Source organism: Phaenicophaeus curvirostris, chromosome 8 (assembly GCF_032191515.1).
Source record: "Phaenicophaeus curvirostris isolate KB17595 chromosome 8, BPBGC_Pcur_1.0, whole genome shotgun sequence".
Classification (NCBI taxonomy): Eukaryota; Metazoa; Chordata; class Aves; order Cuculiformes; family Cuculidae; genus Phaenicophaeus; species Phaenicophaeus curvirostris.
In genome coordinates this window covers 4,588,106-4,609,657 of record NC_091399.1, presented here as the reverse complement: position 1 = coordinate 4,609,657, position 21,552 = coordinate 4,588,106, and the positions used below count along the sequence as shown (strand labels likewise).

General features: G+C 37.2%; 1 protein-coding gene across 3 annotated transcripts in view; it reads left to right on the top strand.

Moving 5' to 3' along the window:
- Positions 1-21,552, top strand: part of DPYD (dihydropyrimidine dehydrogenase) — a 368,728-nt gene that overhangs the window by 124,201 nt on the left and 222,975 nt on the right. For all 3 annotated transcript variants that reach the window (XM_069862153.1, XM_069862154.1, XM_069862152.1), the window contains exon 8: positions 1,448-1,535. In XM_069862153.1, coding sequence (XP_069718254.1) covers positions 1,448-1,535 — 88 coding nt within the window. The remainder of the gene's footprint in view (positions 1-1,447; positions 1,536-21,552) is intronic.

Here is a 21,552-nt window from a genome sequence, read left to right as displayed (position 1 = left end):
ATAAACAAGTGATATAACAAAAACTGGAGGAAAACATTCAAGTTCAGAGAGTCTAAACTACGGAGATAAAAAACCACATACCCTTGTCAAAGAAGTACAAAATATCAAAAGAGAAATCACACACACTTTATGCACTCAGAAGCCTTGGGGTTAGGAGAGATGAGCAAAAGGTGTGTGTATCTTCAATTGCGTGGCCTCTCCAAAGGAGGCTGCTGTAGTTGGTTTTCTGAACACGTGGCAAAGACTTTTCCCTGTCTCACTCTTATAACAGCTGTAGTTGCTCAACCTGTGCACTGGCTGCTTAAAGCCAGGATTACTGGTGGAACACTACAAATATTTTTCACCATCTGCTTCTGGAAGTGAGCAGTAGCTGAAGTAAAATGTGTAGATATTATAGGTGCATTTTTATTACTGTGACTTAAATCTTTCAATAAATGAACGCCAATCACTGCACTCTAGGCATTGTTGCTTGTCTAAATTAGAATTAAGCAATTTCAAGTTTAAATCAAAACTGATCTGCTTCACAATTTTGAAATCCTTTGTTAGTTTACCACACAGAACAATCTGCTTCATTGCAAGCAAGGAGCACATGCTATAGTTTGCACAGAAAGTTCTTCAGGTTTAGTGCTGTCTGTGGCCCAGTCTTTTGCAGGCAGGTTTTCTGAATCCATAGAAACACCATTGGCTTCACAGAGGAATTTAGGCATAAAGAAGTTCTAGCTAGTGGTCTTGATGCAAAATTCAGAGTGTGAGCTTTGAGGGTGCAGCACAAAACAATATCATCCTTCCTCCAGACTGGGATTGTATTCTGTGCAGTCGGAAGCCTACCAAGTCCCTGATGCTGTGTGGGACAACAATGCCTGGTTTTCTTTTCAGAACCCCTATTAATTCAGAATATTGTCATGTCTTTTAATTCCTTTACTGCTCTGCAAGAGCAGAATGCTTTTACTACTGTCTCTGCATTAACCTAAAGGGTTTGATTTTTTTGGTTGGTGTGCTGGGTGACTGTTCCATTTAGCGCATATTTGGTAAAGCAGGTCCTTGCTTCCATATCATGTTTGCTAAATTCTGATTTTCACATGGAAAGCAGCCATTTGTAGACAACATTGAATACAGTGGTTTACTTGAAGGGGAAAACTGTTGTTCTTATTTTTACTTCAGTATTGTGTTCCGTAGACGGGCTTTGTTTGATTGCTTCAACTCTTAGCTTACAGCAGAGATCAAGCTGCCCTGTGGTGGCTTCAACATGAGGGTGATCTGAAGGTACATTTTACTCCTACCTAGTTTGGGCCACTTGCTTAAATCAGAGCCAGTCTGGCTTTTTAAGCCCGGCTTGGGGTGGGGGGGTGGGGAATTCTCTGTTCACTAGAAGATCCTGTGGGATGTCTGTATACAGGACACAATAGAAACGATCACATTAAAAACAAGGAATCTTAAATTCTTTCAGATAGTTTTTAGTAAAGGCCTTGGAATGGATGGGATGACACTCTGTGCCTTGAAAGAAGATGGCTATGAAGCAGTCTTTATTGGAATAGGTAAGAAGAGCTCCTTGTCTTGTGTTTTGTCATCTCTAAACTGAGTGACTGTCTAATAATAAACTGGGACTCATATCTGTGTTAATAGCATGATGTGAGACAGCTTTAATTTGATGCATTATGGAAGTATAGAATGTAAGGAAAATTTAAAACCCGGCAAGCTAAAGCTAGCTGCCTTAAGACGGTTGTTAAAATTTTCACATTTACATGATAGATTTTTAAGTAGGACTAGAATGTAGCTGAATGGGTTGATCTATTGTTTGTTTAAATAGTTAAAGAGTGAACTAAAAAATTACTTGTAGTTAATTACCATATTGGCCTAGAACGATACACAAGTTAAGTTTTCATTTTTTGCGAACAGCTTACTATATGCATGTAATTACTAAGTCTATATGTAAGCCAGTGATACCATGCTCTTTTGCTTTTTTTCTTCTCTCCACATGAAATGTAACATTCTTCAGATAGGCTGTCGTGAAATGTAATTGTGGAACAGGTTCACAAAATAAACTGACTTTAACATACTAAAACTGGCTTCACAGGCCTGTCTTCTCTCATATGCTAAAAAAATCCTGCACCTGCCTGCTATTTGAATCATCTTTTTAATGTTGGATTAGAATTATTATCCATTTACAAGTATTTTGAAGTACAGCTGGGCCCATTGCTTCCATATGATAGGCATGTGGAGCAGGCATCGTCTACAGTTGGTATGAGGCTTAATGCTCTTTATTGATCTAGACATTGCCTAAGTGAACATAATAGGAAACAAGTTGTCCAACTGTTCTTCCTTCCTATTATTGATTACAGAGATGTAATTCTTAGTACAGCGACAACTGTTGTTTACCATCTGGGTATGCAGTATAATAAGCTTTGCAGGTCTATTCCGTCATGTGATTACAGTACAGAGCATTCTGATTTGTGTAATCCTAAATCCTCACATTGTTAGAAACCATCCCTGTATAGGAATTTGTTGTGTCATGTTTTGATGTAATTGTATACAAGGCAGCGGTCCAACTTATCTTTATTGATTTAATCTGTCTTTCAAACTGCTTGGTGAAATCTCACCAATGAGGAATTAATTCATAAATAAGCACTTGTTTTCTGAGAGTTTAGAATTTAGGAAAATTATCAGTCATTTTTGGAATATCAGTATGATTCCTTTGCATTCTGACTCATAAATTTAAAATAATAGTTCAGTTAAAGGTTAGCAAAATGACCACTGAGCACTTTACACTGTTTGTTTTATGTAGGTGTGTTTATTTGCTGACCTTAATAAAGTCACCCTAATATGAAATATTTTTGGTTAAAATTTATATAGGGAGCATTGTGCCCTATAGATGCTAGGTAAAGGGACACAGACAGAATTTTAATAAACAAAAGAAGATATCTAAAGCATAGTCCTCGTGTAAACCATGTGTTCACTGCTTGTATTACAAAACAGAGGGTATAAATGCTAATGAAGGATTATGTGTTTCTTCAAAGTTTTGTTACTGGAATCTACCTTGTTTTTGTGATGAAGTTGGTCTCTCTCTGTACCCCCATGTCTGCCTGTCATCTCTCGTTTGCAATACTGTGTAAGACACTGGACAGTAATGTGGCCTTGCATGCAGGCAGTGAAAGATGAAGGACAAACCAAGAGGTTAAAGATTTCTAGGGTTAGCTATATTAATGCAATAGAGCCTTTATAAATTTTTCAACAACAGCAGTTTTTTCCATAATGAGCCTGTACCGTTTCTCGTTGTGTTCTGTGCCTACTGAACAAACACATGTTCAATGAAATGTCACATTTCTCACATCAAAAGTAATGATAGGCAAGAGCACGCATGAGAATTTTTTCACAGGACTGAATGACAGCAGCCAAACAATGGGAGGAGCAACCAGTTTAAAGTATTCTGAGAGTCGCGGCTGTATTTTTTAGTTCTCTTTTCATTGTCATTTAGTTTGGTGCTGTTTCTAAACTTATTGAGTCTTGTTTCATTGGGCAATTAAAAATGCTGTTTAAGGGTTAGAGATGTAGATTTAGAGTCCTTAAACAGAATTTTTAAATGAAAATTGTATCTTCCTGTTGCAAGTCTTTTGGTTTTATTTTGTTCACAAACATTAATAGATAGGATTGAAATCTTCCCATTTAACTTTCAAAGTTTTAAAACTAGCCTCTAAAACTATGTGTAGTAAAAAAAATCTTTTCTGGATTGATAATTACATTCAACATACTCCACCTAGAATCAGCTTTGCTTTTTGATTGGAAATGTTTGTAAGGAATTTGCGATTAAGCTGACAAATCAAATGAAAATTTTGCTATTTAAAAAAAAAAAAAGTCTTGCATCAGTTGCTGCCTTCTGTAAACACCATAGACACTCAGGGCAATAGAGAATCAGCATGCTGAGAGCAAAGGGAGAAATCAATGCTGGGGTGAGGGGCTAGAGGAGAGAGCACATGGTCCTCAGAGACAGCACAGTAAGTCAGTGCACAGTATCTTACAGTGAACAGAGTAGTCTGAACGCTTTGCATTACTTTGTCTGTTGGCTGATTTTCAGTGTAGAATACTTAAAAATCTTCAAAAATATGTCTGTATGTATGTGTCTTGCTTGGCTATCAGAGAAAATGCACAAATACTAGGCTTATAAAACTCATCCTTCTTGAAGTTCAGCTATGTTCTTTGGAAAACAGGATTCTGTGGTTCTGTCTTTTAAGACTCCACACAGCATTGCATTTTTTTTTGAAAGAGCAAACGCAAACAAAAAGTTAGTTGAATGAAAATTAATTATTTAAATATTTCAAGTATTTAAAGACATATTTCAAACGACAAACAAGTATATGGAAAGGCTATCACTGTAAACATACTTTCTGCAGACTTTTGTACAAACCTCTATCTTTATTCTATAACATTTTGTCATAACTCAGGAGTTTTATGTAACATTTACATATAAGATCATATAAAAATATATCATGAAAGATTTGTTTTATTTGGTAAAATATTTTAAAGAAATCTTCGCAGAAATTGCTTAGATACTTAAACTTTAGTGTCTATAGGCTTAAACTTGCAGCACTGACTAACTTTAGAATTAACTTCTCTTGTAGGGAAAATGCAGCCAATAATCACGTTTTCTTGTTTCTTCCTTCATCTTGCAATGTTGAATTGCTATGAAATCAGTTTTATTTATTAGAGTATTCACAGGTTCTATTAAATACTGCAAAATGGTAGGTTAGATGGGCAGATAGGGTAAATCCAAGCAGATTGTTCCGTGGATGTATTCTAAATAGTTTATCCTGCTTGCAAGGGTTAAAACTGTACATAAAAAAAAAATTAAAAAAAAATTAAATCCCTTGTGGAAAGAACCTTTGTGATAATTGCAGTCATTCATAGTTAATTAACATATCATTCAAACAATAATATAATCAGATGATTCCATTGATTGGAATTAAATTACACACCAAAAAAAAGAAATTAGAAGTCCAAGCATTGATGTACCTTGTTTTTAAAAAAACCCTGTGAGATTGATTTACTGTCTCTTCCCCAAAAAGTAAGTAATCTCCTCATGCCTGTTATTATCTTCTGATTAACTATGCAGTGCCACCTGGTGTGCAGATGGGAAGAATATTACACATCAAGAGCTCTGTTCACACCCACCCACATAGATACAAATCTACGTGGCAAAAAGTGAACAGATGTTCATTTTGCTTGTGCTATAGGAAAAAATTGTGCATCGTACTCCTGATTCATAAACTAAATTTGGAGGACATGAAATCTGCATATGGGGCCTGTAGGCCCATGGCCAGCAAAGACATTTATGGAAGAAATATGTCATATTCAAAATAGTTCTCATTTCAGGTCATGAGGAAACTTTTATTTGTTTGCTTCACAGGTTTTGTTTTACCTTGTATTTCTGAGTCATTTGGGGTTTTTTCTCTTCTCATGCTATTTCACTTATCACCTCCAAAGGGTAAAATTTAGAGGCAGTCATTTGAAAACAGATATGGGATTTCTCTGCTCATTGGTTGTTTTTCAGAATTGTTTTCTGTTTCTTGGCATTTAAGATATTCCCTAAAATGCTTTTAGGCCTGTTTGTGAAGACCTGTTTGGCTCAGTAGTAATGTAGCACGTCATGTAAAAATTAATGCGTCTTGGTTAAAGATGGAACAGTAGTTCAAGCATTGTGCAGCCTTAGGCTCTTAGGATCTTCAACTCTTTTTTTTTTTTGTGGTGTTTTGGGTGGTGTTTTGTATCACTTTACTATTTCATAAGTATTTTGACACTTCATAGATGACACAGTTTTTGCCACAAGGAGCTGAAGCCTAAAAACCTGATAAAACACAACAAGCAAGGGAGAAAAATAACATGTAGGAAGGTATTGCCGGAAAGAATGAAGTTGTTGGAAATTCAATCAGCTAAATTCTCAAAATAAAAGTATTCTGAGCATAGGTTCTGTGTTGGTTTTATTGTCACTTGTAGAAATGGGTTGTCACTGTCTCAGAATGTTGCAAAGACAGTGTTTTTCACCCAGAATTTTAAATGGTGACAACAGTGGCCTTTCAGGCATTGATATCCTTATGCAGTAAAAGATAATACCAGGTGCAGACTAGGGGAAAAAACTTGGAATTGCATTTTATTATGGCAAACCAAAATATTGATACCTGTTTAGCTGTAAAAACCTGTGAGACTTTGTTGTTAGATAGAATGAGAATGAAGTCATCAAGATGGGTCATGAAGTCAGAGAGAGTGCTTTGAACAGTTTGAAGAGCAACAGTTATAAAAAGCAATGGCAGGATTGGACAAAACCAATTCAAAATATTGCCTTACAATAACCTGCATAGTTTTAAAATTAAATTTAAAAATATATATATTTTTAAATAAAGATCCTTGAGAAGGCTAGCGATAAATCCACTTGTGATTTAGTACAGAACTGGATCAAAACTGCACATTGAACTGTGGCTGTGTGAAATGAAGTCCCAAGGAATCATAGAAAGTCCTGAGTTGGAAGGGACCCACAAGAATCAAGTTCGACTCTTGTCCCTGCATATGACAACCTCAAAATTCATACCATGTGTCTGAGAGCATTGTCCAAATGTTTCTTGAATATTGCTAAACTTGATCCCATGACTGCTTCCCTGGAGAGCCCATTCCAATGCTCCACCACTCTCTGAGTGAAGAATCTTTTCCTAGTATCCAACCTAAACCTCCCCTGGCACATCTTCCTGCTGTTCCCCTGGATCTTGTCATTGGTCACCAAAGAGAAGAGATCAATGCTAGCTCCTCCTCTTTCCCTTGTGCGGAAGCTGTAGGCCACGATAAGGTCTCCCCTCAGTCTCCTCCAGGCAGAACAGACCAAGTGACTTTATCTGCTCCTCATATGGTGTCCCCTCTAAACCCTTCACCAACTTTGTGCCTTCCTCTGGACAATCTTTAGTAGCTTTATATCTTCAAGTCTGTGCAGTCAAGTATAGGACTTCTTTACAGTCTTCCTTTTGGAGAGCCTTAGCTCATGGCTCACAGCTTGGGGAATGAATGCACCCTTCTCTAACAATGAATTTCTTTAATTTTTTGTGTCTTGTGTGAAGAGTGTTAAAAACAAATTTAACCATCAATTGGTTCTAATACAAAACTACTTAGTCCTTAACATTCATGTTATTCTAATCTTGTGCTACTGGTTAATCTAAAAATGTCTTTTTTATTAACAAACAAAAGGAATATACTTGTATTAGGAAAGGATATCTGTCAAGGAACCTGTTCTTACATGCTTTTAGCAGATATTTGAACGTGCTTTTATTCCCAGTGCAGCATCTTTCCTGGAGACCAGCAATGTACATACATCCAAGAATTTTTATGCTTGAGGCATGTTTTTCTACTATGGGCATTTGTAGTAAACTGTTCTTCCAGTTCTGTAGTCTTCACTGCTGCTGTGGATATTGGAGGAACATTCCTAATCCACGATGGAAGTAGTAGGCAGATGAAAGCTCAGATGTACAAAACAACTTATTTATTATTAATACTTAGGACTCTTTAAAAAAATACTAATAATCTGCCCTCGGGCATCCTTAAGTTATTTGTTTGCAAATTACACAGATTTTCATGCTCTTATTTACTTATCTTTCCTACCGGTAAACTACTTAGCATAACAATCTTTACTGCACATTTTACAAAACACTCTCCTGTCTCTTCCAAAGATGCTGGACAGTTTCCCTGAAGAAATGCTTATCTAAATTTAATGACAAAATAAATTTGATTAATATTATTTTAAGAATAGTTGATTTTTTTAACATCTTAGCAGATTAATTCATCTAACATTATTTAGCACTTCCTGGGAGTTTATTCAAGCATTTATTTTTAAGCATTTTGATGTTTGAGACATGCATAAGAAAATAAAATATTGAACTGGTGATGTTAGATATTGCATTTTCATATCCCGATGCTACATACTTCACTTCTTTATGCCTAAAGAAAACAGCTTACCATACTCACCTTTTGTTTCTGAAAGTTAATTCCATCAGTCCTCTCTTTTAGATGCACAAGTATTAATTGTGCTGCCGTCGTTTTACTTCCACATTAATATTCACACCCAGAATGAACAACTCTCTAAAATACAGCTGGTAAGTCGGTGTTTGTCTGTTTACTTTAGTTGAGCTCTTCTTTCGCTGTAAGGACAGTGCACGTGGTCCAATAGGTACTTAATGCAAGCAGACACTTTTTGAAATGTTTTCTAAAGAATACTATAGGAAGACTGACACAATACAGAATTTAAACAATAGGTTTAGGAATTCCTTTTTTATTTTGTCTTTCTTATGAAGGTTAAAGGGTAATTAAAAACCTAGGCTTGTTAATTTATTTTTTTCTTTGTAAAGATTGCACAGAAGTAGGAAATATAGCAAAATCTTACTTGTTTAGTGCCAGTTATTGGTGGGAAGATGGCAAGCACAATTTTGTGTTAATGAATACATTTTTAACCAGTTTTCATGTAGACATTTATGTCTCATAAATATGATATTTCTGAACTCATATTCCTTTCACTGCCCACTCAGTAAGTGGTGTATCTGCTTGTTAAATAGAATTGGCAAATTGGCAAGTTAAGACAAAACCTGGATTTATGTGGCATATCTGTAGTACATGTTGAAGGACTTTTAGAGATTGCTTTGGGAAAACTTGCTCTACCACTTCTCTGCTTCAGGTGACTGGTCCCTAGGAAGGAACCACTGGGCACAGGCAGAGCTCTGTGTTTCTATCTGACCCAGTGGTTGTCTTCTGCTTCTCAGTCGTCTGCTTCCCTTTTCATCATTGCAGGTAGTCAGGCCTTTGACCTAGGAACAGTTTGGTGTAATGCATGGCAGTTACCTCATTTCAGGGAAAAAGTCTGATACCTGGGTGTGCTTGAGGCCAGTTTTGATTCTTCATTTAACTTGGGTCACGCTCACTAATGATTCTGTTTGGCTGGGTGAAGATTCAGAGTCCGAGGGCCTTCAGAGACCTGTGGCCTTCCTTGCCTGTGGTCTGTGCCTAAGGGAGTCCCTCAGTCTTTCTTTCAGGCTCAACACATTAACTGAAAAGTTTTCCAATTCCAGTACTATTTGTAATTTTCTTATCCAATGCAATACCATTGTGGGAAGGCACACCCAATGCCTTCTAGGTCTCTAGTTTTAATGGGGTGGTAGTTTTTAAAGTCAAAAAATATCTGAGAAAATTTCACATGTTCATGATAGGAAGTAACCTTTAAGCTATGTAAATATTTTTGCTGCTGTTTCTCAAATTTTGAATGGAAAGAAATTATCCAAGATTTTGAACAATTTGTTGTAGTCACGATCCTTGAAAATCGTTCTTTCCTGTTCTAATCTATACTTTTCAGAGATGCCAGTCATATGGTTGTTTTTACTGTGAAATTAAGACGATGTGTCAATACATATGTTAATGATTATTAATACTGTGTATATAATTAGCATAAAGAATATAAACATTATAATATGTATCACATGGCAAATCTTTTAAAAGAAAGGCTAACATGTTTGCAAATATTTCTCTGAGTTTGAATAGCATACTGGTGTATCCTATAGACTTGCATTTGAATTTGACAGTCCTTGTGCATAAAGTCACATAGTCTTCTGCACACATTTTATAGTACCAAACTATATTCAATATTTGTCACTTGGTGATGTCAGAAGATGTGGGGCATATAGAGTAATTAAGAGTTGCTGTTTGTACTGTCACTGCTTTCAGTGTATTAATGCTAAATTTACTGTAAATTGTCTTTATAAAACAATGTTTACAAGATTAGAAGACAGAAATAAGCATGCTAAGTACTCGGAGTGTTTGGATAACGCTAATAGAAATTACATGTTTATCTAACAAAGGAAAAGATTTTCCAAACATTGTCCTTGTCAGTGTTTTCTTTCACAGGAAATCCTTTGGCTACTGTTTGTTCATTTGTGCAAAAAATGTAGTAAGCTGAACATAAACCATTAGAGAAAGTGAAAATGCATTCAACAGCTAGTATGATGATTCAACATTCTCTCTAATGACCTTTCATGATTAGTTTCATAGGAAGAAAAAATGAATAATGACAATTTAAAGATCAACATGTTTCAGCCAATTAATCTTTAATGTTAATACTGCAATTGTGTGGAAATTATGAGTCACTTACACTACAGGTTTCTACTTGGTAATATCTAAGAATTGTCAGGATTTTGTTTGTTATTGTTTCATTGATGTAATGGAAAATGGTATAACTCACTGCAGGTATCTTAGGGTTTTTTGTTAGAAATAATTCATTGTTGGTTTGTGACTAATGATAATGGGCAGTTGTTTGTTTGAGTTTGTTGTGTATTTTTAGATAGATTCTAATGGTTTAGTAGATAGGAAATTTCAGTATCAAGTTGTTATTTATATTGAGATGACATCATTAACCATTATCAGAGACCATTTCTCAGTAGTAGAATATTAATATCTTTTTCCCTAATATATTGGATTTTTAAAATGAGAATGAAACATATCTTCTAAAAGAAACTATTATTCTAATGTTACAGTTTTGGTATATTGTTTAGTAGTCAGACATTGAAAATATCACAATTAATTATTTCAATATACAGGTGACTTAAATGTGATTGCTTTTCTGTTCAGTGGGAAACATGGTGATGCTGCTCTTATAGCCTGTTACAGTCCTTTGTAGGTGAAAAATGATGTCTAAAATCTTTTTGGAGAAGATTTCTTAATGTTTAGAGAGTTATATAGGGGTTGCTTTGAAACAACAAAACAAACCTCCTAAGAAGATTTTACATACTTGGGTGACCACATAGCAGCTGTTTACATTTTTATGTTGCGTGTGGCTCCTGAGTTTGATATTCTGCAACTTTGCTGTAAAAAATAAGTACAAGAAGTTTCAAAATCATAACACTTTTTAAATCATAGGGACATAAGAGTCTTAATACACCCGCTACATTGGCAAGTTGCTTCCTTATTTTTCAAATGCAATTATGGGTCCTTGAATGTACTGAATGCGCCCTTTATTGTATTGAAGCATAGAAAATACACATTGTAGCTGAGTCACTTCTGTAGACCTACCATGCTTGTTATTCATTACCTTTAATTTTTCACTTGGTTAATAACAAAAATATAAATCATGCACCACAGCAGATCATTGGAGAAAAACAGTGTGGTGTGATGCTTCACTAAGAGTGAGATTTGGGCTCTGGCTATTGGCCTTCTGGCTGACTCTTCACTCTTCTGTACTATCATATGAGAATAGTGAGATTTAGCAGTAAGAGGGCTATACAAGTGCTTAATACTGTAAAAGCGCTGTGAAGAAGCTAGACTGTGTTATTGCTGGCACACATTCAGGCTACTTCTTGGAACTACAGAAATTTTCATTCTTAACCACTTGCAATTTATGCTGCTCCCCCAAACTTAATTTCTATTCCAGTATTTTGGAAAAGATGTATAATGACCAAAATAGCAAATTAAGTAATGCAAATGTAATTTTGCATTATGGCATGAATCCAGCAATTTCTCAGTGATCAAAAGGCAATTGAAATTTTTTATTACACAACTTTTTACTTGCATTGTACCATTTTTCTTTAAATTTTTCCCTGTAGGTTTATGCTGTTCGAGATGTATTATATCCTATGAACTGTTTTCTGAAATGAAATTTTAATAATTTATCAAAACCAAAACATACCTTGCATAGTGCCTAATATATATTTATTTTATCATTTCAGATATGAAAAGATCTAGACCAGAAATAGTTTGCTTACATGGTTACATGGGCTGAAAAAAAGCTTTGAAGACAATGTGATTGTATTTGTGTTGTCAATTTAAAGAGCAGCTTGACTTTGTTTCTTTCAGCTCTGGAAGAAAAATATGCCTCTGCTTGTGTAACACTCCTTCTAAAAATCCTTGTGGTAAGATCTACCATGCAGTAGGCGTTTTCATATTTCTAATATGCGTGGGGTACCATAAGGGTCAGGGACTAACCAGTGAATAAAAGTCAAAACTCAAAATGAGGTGCCTTTCCTGTTTAGCACTGGGCAGTGATAGATACTGATAACGTTTGATTAATGAGCAGCATCTTTGCAGTGGGTGAAAACATTGGTAAGAAATGATTTATTATTTCAAAGGTATTGGAAGCTTACCATATCTTGTAGATTTAACTATGTGTGCCTGAATAAAATAAATGAGATGCAACATGTGAAAAATGAAAACACATTAGTTGTAAAGGATGTGTCACAAGCAGGGTATTTTTGTTCAAGTACACTTTGTCATGGGGATTTTTAATGTTGTTCTGAATACAAATCATTTAACTGGTTCATAAAAATCAACCTAGTTGGAATTCTTTCATTTATCATTGAAACAGAAATGGGGGTTAAACTTGACATGCTGGAACATCCCTTAAATGTTTGCATTTGGCATCATATACAGCTGTTGAATCATAGAATCATAGAATAACCAGGTTGGAAGAGACCCACCAGATCATGGAGTCCAAACGTTCCTATCAAACACTAAACCATGCCCCTCAGCAACTCGTCCACCCGTGCCTTAAACACCTCCAGGGAAGGTGAATCAACCACCTCCCTGGGCAGCCTGTTCCAGTGCCCAATGACCCTTTCTGTGAAAAATTTTTTCCTGATGTCCAGCCTAAATCTCCCCTGGTGGAGCTTGAGGCCATTCCCTCTCGTCCTGTCCCCCGTCACTTGGGAGAAGAGGCCAGCACCCTCCTCTCTACAACGTCCTTTCAGGTAGTTGTAGAGAGCAATGAGGTCTCCCCTCAGCCTCCTCTTCTCCAGGCTAAACCACCCCAGCTCTCTCAGCCGTTCCTCATAAGGCCTGTTCTCCAGCCCCTTCACCAGCTTCGTTGCTCTTCTCTGGACTCCCTCCAGAGCCTCAACATCCTTCTTGTGTTGAGGGGCCCAGAACTGAACACAGTATTCAAGGAGCGGTCTCACCAGTGCTGAGTACAGAGGGAGAATAACCTCCCTGGACCTGCTGGTCACACCGTTTCTGATCCAAGCCAAGATGCCATTGGCCTTCTTGGCCACCTGGGCACACTGCTGGCTCATATTCAGTTGGCTGTCAACCAACACCCCCAGGTCCCTCTCCTCCAGGCAGCTTTCTAGACAGACTTCTCCTGGTCTGTAGCACTGCATAGGGTTGTTGTGCCCCAAGTGCAGGACTCGGCACTTGGCTTTGTTAAACCTCATGTCATTGGACTCAGCCCAGAGGTCCAGCCTGTTCAGATCCCTTTGCAGAGCCTCTCTACCTTCCAGCAGATCCACACTTCCACCCAGCTTAGTGTCGTCTGCAAACTTGCTAAGGGTGCACTCGATGCCTTCATCCAGGTCATTGATAAAGACATTGAACAGGGCTGGACCCAGCACTGAGCCCTGGGGAACCCCACTTGTCACTGGCCTCCAGCTGGATTTCGCACCATTTCCCACCACTCTCTGGGCCCGGCCATCCAACCAGTTTTCCACCCAGGAGAGTGTGCGCCTGTCCAGGCCAGAGGCTGACAGTTTCTGAAGCAGAATGCTGTGAGAGACTGTGTCAAAGGCTTTACTGAAGTCCAGGAAGATACATCCACAGCCTTTCCCTCATCCAGCAGCCGAGTCACTTTATCATAGAAGGCAATCAGGTTAGTTTGGCAAGACCTGCCTTTTGTGAACCCGTGTTGACTGGGCCTGATCACCCGGTTCTCTTCCATGTGCTTCATGATAGCACTCAAGATCACCTGCTCCATGACTTTCCCTGGCACTGAGGTCAGACTGACAGGCCTGTAGTTCCCTGGATCCTCCCTGCGACCCTTCTTGTAGATGGGCACAACATCAGCCAGCCTCCAGTCCAGTGGAAAAACTGCACACATGAACAGAAATGCTTCTCTCTTAGAATATAGTAAAAGCAAAAAAATGTATTGATGCAATTTTAACATGAAATTGAATAAAATAGTTCATTTGTAGTGTCATTAAAAGATAGTGTCATTAAAGTTTGTTTTATTTGCTTTAAATGTGTTTGTATGAACAAAGGTCTCATACTCTTCTTCCAATGTAAGCTGCATGTTTTAAAATGAACAGTGACTTGTACATGAAGACTTTAATTTTTTTGCGCTTCTTAGCTGGTCTTGTAGTTGCTGGGTAGTCTTCCAAACTGCTCTTGGCTTATAGAGTGATCTTATTATTTCTGTGGTATTTGTGTCTGTATGTCGATCCAGTGTCAGGTCCCTTGGTTCTATGCAGAGCAGCCATGTAGTCTGGATCACGTAGAGCAAGTGATAGTATAGACTCATCTTCAGGAAACTGCAACATTTGTTCAGACATGTTGGAATGCTCTGACTCCTGTTCTAGAGAAAACTGCCTTTTCTCTACTTTTGGACAGAGGTACAGTGAGACAGTGGAAAAATACAGCCTGCCTTCCCATTTTCCTATCTTATGCCAGGTTAGGGACAGCAGAGCACTTCTTTGCAGTGGGGATTATTTGATAATTCTAGTCTATCCTGTTCCATAAATCTACATCTATTATTTGTGTATACCTTATTCATTTCCTTACTTTTGTGTTGCCTTTAATTCACTAGGCATCCAAAAGACTTTTTATCTTTCAATTTGGCCCTGATTACTTAACTGTGTATAAACTCTAGCCAGAAAAAAAAAATGTTTTCCTATTGTGTAAAGAAAGTATAACCTGGAGAAGTTTTTAATAAGGTGTGCCAATTTTTACTAAAATGAGATGATGTAATACTGTGTCCCTTGAACTTGTTTCCACACTCTGATTTGCCTGTGGAATTTAGTGCTGAATGGCTGCAACGTAGTAGTCACATTGTATTTAGTTTCTTAGGGTCATCATTGTTTTATTAAAAGTTTTGTTTAAGATCCTGTTAAATTCTCTTCATAGTATTTGTTCTTCATATAAAGCCTGCTCTGTTCTTCATCTTGTTTTGATCTTATGGGCTCCTCTACAGTGGGAGTTAGAGAATAGAAAAAAGCCTCTTTATCTTCTGTTCTCTTTTCATAGTATCTCTGAAATAGGAAGAGGAGGAAATTAATCTTATCCTTAGACCATGCCTTCAGCCAGTTCTTTAGGGTCTTTGCGTAATGTCATAGCTTTGAGGTAGAAGGCTCTCTTGTTTGTGGAGTGGTTGCCCATCCTCTCATCAGGCCCTAGAAGTTATTTTTCTAAGATGTACTAGACGGTTAAAGCCTTTATGGAAGTGGAGGGCATCTGGTTTTACTGTCACTGGATTTCATAAAATAGAGCTCCAGCAGTGATAGCAACTCCCTCTCTTTAATGTGGAAGCCACAAACTGCCTACATTAAAGGAGTGACCTTTCAACCTACAAGCTGAGTGGAATTAGAGCAGCTTGCCAGCCATGAGGTCTTGGTAGTATCTTTGCAGCAGGTGTTGGCCTAGAAAACATATGGAAGAACAGCTGGACACTAAGTCCTCTGAGCTTTCACAGGATCCTGACCAATGTATATTTTAGGAGTGGTACGGAAGGAAGAAATACCAAACCAAACCAACCTAAAGAAGTAGATAATCAGAATTCATACTAATGCTACATGGATGTTACAATAATTTAACCTAGCAGCCAAATTGAAACTGCAGAAGCAAAAGCTGTTAGAAGCACTGTAAAGCTAACAACTTCTGCATTGGAATATCTAGATCCAAACCCTTTGATCAAGCAGCTAAGATTATAAGATGTCAGGCATGGAAGAGAACAGACCTCTTACAAATCAGTTTGCAGGCTTCTTTTGTAAACAAAGGTATATAAAAAGCCAAGCACAGTTTTTGTCCTTGCCTTGTGCACCCGATACACCAGAACATGATAGTACACCTTTAATTGATACATCTCTTAATGCCTTATTTCATTGTTGTTGTGTTTAGTGATTACTTTCAGCTTCTGGATTAAGCTGGCTAACAGTGTAGTAGAAGACCTCTAAAATGCCACTGAATTAAGGTTAGGGTTAAAGACAGAACAGCTTTTTGCTGTGGTCCTATGACAATAGTCTAGGTTTTGTCAAGGATCCAGTGAGATTTTCATATGCAACGTGTTTGGGGATTTTTTTGTACTTCTCTTTAGTATCTTTGTTTAAAAAAAAAAAATGTACAGCCTAACTATGTCTAACTTTTAAAAATATATATTCTGATCATGTTTCCATTGAAGTTATTATTAAAGCACTTGGTCAAAGCCATGTGTTTTACATCTAACATTTATCTTAACTGAAATGTGTAAGCTTTTTAAGCTGTATTATTACACACTATTAGCAACAAGTTTGGTGTCTGGCACTTTTGTATATATGTAGAAATAGAAAAAGGAAAACCTTATCATGACTTTTCTTTGCAGCCTTGAACCACACAAAATACACTCTTATTGCTCTTAGGAGTGCCAGACATGTGCAAGTATTACTGCTTCTTGACATCTCACCTTTTCTAAGCACTAAAATTCTACTAGAGCATCACCATTTCATTGCACAGATCTTGCCTTAAAGGCACAAGAGAACTTAAACCTTGTGGAATACGCAAACAATAAGTGAGACAACTTAAAGATGAAAGCACAAGTTCATTCTCCAGATGTATATCCAGAAATCCAGCCTTTGCTGCTAAGACTCCACAGACAACCAAATTTTTCCCAACATTGACTCTTAGTTAAGTGTTTTAGAAGATGAGACAATCAAAGAGGAAAGGGAGAGCCTGGTTTAAGCAGTAATATATGTTGTAAGCCTTGCTCAGACCAAAGAATCATTTATCAGTCTCCAGTTTGTCATAACTTAAGTTAAAAAAGCAATTTACCTTTCTTCATGTATGTATGCCTCAGTGGGCATGTGGGAGAAGGACTCTGCATCCAGCATTGTTATTGACATGCAGGACATGTGCCTTGAAAGCATCTTTTGTCATCCCTTCTCAAGAAGGACACAATCCAAACATCATGCAATCATTCTTTATTTGTTGAAAAGTGTTCCTAGCTCCTCCTGAGTTACAGTAACATAGGGAGCACTCTTTGGTACGTAGCTTTTTCTTTACATCTATGTTAGTAAAGAAAGGATGCTGGCTGATGTAATTTTTCTCCCTTACCAGCTCTACTTAAGAGTTGGTGCGGCTACTGTTTTATTTAGATCAATGCATAATGGGGAGGAACAGTGTCAGATATAGGTAATTATTTAAGTTCAGTCTGTTTTGCATAGACCAAGCCCAGTTTACCAGTCAAGACAAGTTTCCTGCTAGATTCTTAAAATCATTTGGAAAATGTGTGACTGAACATAATAGAGCCATTTCTGATATTTTAGTTGAGGAATAATATGGCCTGATTGCATGACAAATGCAGAGTTTATAAATTAAAGTTTTAATACAATGCAAAATATATTCTGAAATTTCTATTTTTTTTTCATTATTTAAAAAAATATTCAGTGACTGAACTGATTCAAATATATAAAAACGTGTTGTTAGGCTTTGGTTTAGGGTGCCTCTTGAAGTTTCTGCCACTTTAGATGTGCATTTTATTGGCATTTTTAAATTTGAAAACAGATTCAGGACTTAGTGCCCCAAGTGTGCATGGAAATGAGTGACTAATTGTGAGTACCCTTATTTAAGTCAGAAGTTATTCCTCAAACAAGTAGTATTTCACAGCTGTTGAAGTATATTTTGCAGTCATCTTAGGGGCTGTCTTGCATCCCAAAGGTATGTGTAAGTTCCATATTCAAGCCAATGTTATTTTGAAAGGATATTGATTTGGGGTCCTTCAGCTGTCATCATTGTCTTCCAACACAGTGAAACTTGGATAATAAACTGCAATATGCAAGAATTACGAACTTATGTTTAAAGTTCATTGTGTGCTGTTAAAATCCCGTGCTATTTTTGCTCATGTTCTACAGCTGGATTGGAAGTGTATATATAACAGTTTGACTAATTATGTTTGCATGCATTTATCACTAAATAAACTTCACACAAGACAGCAAGATTGTTTACTTAAGCATTATAATACTGGGAATGGAAGATAGCTCTAGAACACAGGATTACATTGCCAGAATGGCACTATTTATTAAGCTATGATAACGCTAATGTTCCTCTTTGATGTATAGCATGTGCGACTTCAGCTGAACTTGTAGAGAGCCTTAAGGATGTTTCATTGAACATTTAGTATGGCAGCAAGCCAGAATACATTTAGCCTAAACCCAGATGACAGGTTGGTAATGAGGTAGTGATTGATGACCACTGCTTCCGTATGAAAACCTGCTTGATATGCTGGGGGGGAAATGCATTGCTAGCCCTTTTCATTTCACTCCCTCTGTATTAGTTATTCTTACTGTAGAGGAGTAGCTTGGCTGGTGGTTATTCAATCCTGGTTTCACTTTCAGATAAGAATCAAGTACTCGGATGAGATTTTTAGAAGCTCAGCCCTATGACTACATTTACGTGTAAATCAAATCCTAATTGCAATGGATTTTTATTATCAAAGGTAACTGAAATTATATCACTTACAAAACATCCTATAACATTCTTGTAACCAGCTTCTGTAATTTTACAAGTCCTATGATTCACCTTCTGTGCCATCTAATTGACATTGCTCTCCCTTCTGATATAGAAAGAAAAACTTGGCCTAAAGTTTGTAAAACATTGCTCAGGCAAACTAACCTGTATGAAAGGCTAATGTTTATTCTGCTTAGTCCTCTTTAATGCTTCATTGTAAAGACAGTTTACAGTGCTTATTCAGATGGTGGGCAAACTGTTGTTCTGTGCACTAGGAAGGATATTTAAGCCCTGTCCTTCAGCTAGATTCCAGCCTGATGTCTGAATTAGCAGTTAGAAGAGTTAGGGAGAGGTTATGTCATTAGTGTACGCTTGAGTGTATGTTAGATGTACCCAAAGCTACAGGATAACTAATGTGATCATGTTAAGGCCTGGCTAGAAATGGCCTGGCCCAGGGATGCAGCGAAGAGTGCTAGGGCAGCATAAATATCTGATGTCAAAAGTGGATTGTGTTTTCCCAGACAGAAGTGTCTCTTGGTCAGGAACGGGTGAGGAAGCTGTTCAACCTAACCAGTAATATTATACTCAGAGCAAAAATACGAGCAAGAAAAATTGGAATCAGTAGTAGAATGAAGAGCCATAGTAAGAAGGCGAGGAAGTGGGACTGGGGCAGTTTCCATTCCCCTCCTGCAGCTCCTGGTGATGCAAGGAAAGTTGTCATGTCCTCTGGGGGTGAAGTGGCTGGCTTTTTCGCAAGGAATAAGTGCAATACCTAAAAGACAGTATGTGGTGTGTTTGAGAATGTGCATCAAACCCAAACGAGGGAGCTTCTGGTGCTGAAGTAGTCAGTCCTGTTGTCAAGTGCAGGGAGAGGAGATGGCAACAACATAGAGCCAGATTCAGTTATGCAGTGCTCAAGTTTAACTTTGTATGCACAAATCAAAAATTATTAAGGCAGAAATCATGATCTAGTCTATCCAGGTCATTTAACTCCCACAGAAGCAAAATTAATGTTATTTTCTTACACAGCCATGCCCCTTTGATGTTTTCTTTCTTTATGTGGCTTTCACCTTTCATCTTATTCACAACCTTTTTTCAAACATCTGATTTTTGAATAGTAAGTTCCCTAGGGAACTTAAATATGTATTTAACTTAAATATGTCATTCATCTGATGGGAACTTAGATTCCACAGATTGCTGTGAATGGCTGTAGCATCCCCGGGGCAGGTGTTCTGTCCCGAGAGCTGCAAAATTTGTCAACTCATCTTTGATTTAAACTTTGCTTTCTTCTGAGGGGTTTGATTTATTTTGTCAAATGTTCACACAAATAAACTGTCCTTAACTGAAGCTACCATGTTTTTTTGCTCAGTGACCAGTGACAGGATGGAGCAGGTCCATTGATATTTTCTTTTTTTTTTACTCTGTTCCTGGGAAGACCTTAATTTTAACAAGCAGTGGCAAGTGAGGACATAGTCTTTGGGTAGAGATTAATGGCCATATGGTGCTGTTGCTTATACACTGGAAAGCCTAGTTATTTACTGTAAAATCTGACTCAAAATTCTATACACAAAGCAGAGACTCCTACTTGGTTTGTTTCCATAACAACATACAAAACAACATCAATCACTTATAGTAGATCGCCACACTCCATAATTAGGCATGCAGTTTTAAGAAGTGTGGGAGGAGCTGTGTAAAATGTTTTTATGTTAAAAGTATGTTAGGCCTTGTTCTCACAAAAGCTTATGCACCGACTTCACTTTACACAATGTAAGTAATTCTATTGGCATTTATGAGCATGTCTGCACAGCTCTGATGCAGTGTCTGGAGTGACTATGCACACTATGCTCCGTGCCCTGTCTGAATGACTGATGTATGAATAAGCTTGCTTGAGGGGGTGCTTGCCTTCTGTATATGGAGCAAACTTGGTCTTGGCTAGGGGTCTACCTCAATAGACAGCGTCAACAGAGCACTTTACCTTGCAGCACATGGACTTGAGTGTGGGTGTAAATATTTGCAGTACAACAACCTACATATTGTAGAAAAGTTATAGCAAGAAAAAACTGCTCAAAGCACTTGCTTTATGAAAAAAAATATAAAAATTGCTGTGTAGGTTGTTAATGTAGAATTTTAAGCTAATTGGACATTTGTCAAAAGTATACATGATATGTTTATCTGATATCAGACAGTTATGTTCATGCTATCTCCACACTTCCTACAGTACAACAGTCAATGCCAGGTACTGCCATATACAGCTATTGCAATAGCATAACTTCTTCAGTGAGCCAGTTCCACGGGCCCATTAATCTTTTAGTGATCTACAAACTAAAAAAGTTCAAAATCATCGAATATGAGGTATTATTTCTCCACTAGACTTGCTGCTTTGCTAGAAAAAGCTTCTTTGCTTTTTTGTTGTTTGGTTTTGTTTTTTTCATTTTAAATACACACTCTACATTTTAAAGTACAATCCTGAAATGCTTTAAGTTCTCCTGGCATTTTTTGAGGCAATAATATAACTAAGTTACAATAAAACTCTTTCTCCAAAGCATCTAGTAGCTGACAAATCCCTGGGCCCCTAGGCAAGTGGTGTTTGAGTCTTGTTACTTTCAGCTGCTCCAGAGACAAAGCTAGTGGTTTGAGCCTGGGAAGGAAAGGCTGAAGGGGAAAACCCTGCAAAAAGTGAGGGAGAGTTGGGAAAAAAATAGCAGATAAAGGGTAGGAAAACAAGCAAAATATATCCACAAGGAAATGGAACTGAAAAAGTTATGGAAATACAAAGGAAGAAAATTTAGGTATAGTAGAATGCAGAAACTGAACAAAACGGCAAACTGAAGAAATAAAAGCTGAAAGACATGAGCAATATCCATAATGATTATAAAAATGGAAGGGATTCAAATAAAGAAAAAAACTCATGCAGCTAGTTTAGCAGCTAGTTTAGCTGCATTTTTAATAATTTCCTTCCTTTGATAACATATATGTCAGGTTTTTTTCTTTTAAGAATGGACTAGATGTGTTTTGCTGCATTTTGTTCCTTTATGTTCCTTGTAAAATATTGTTTGTCACATATACCAAATAAGTAAGATCTAATGTTAAAGA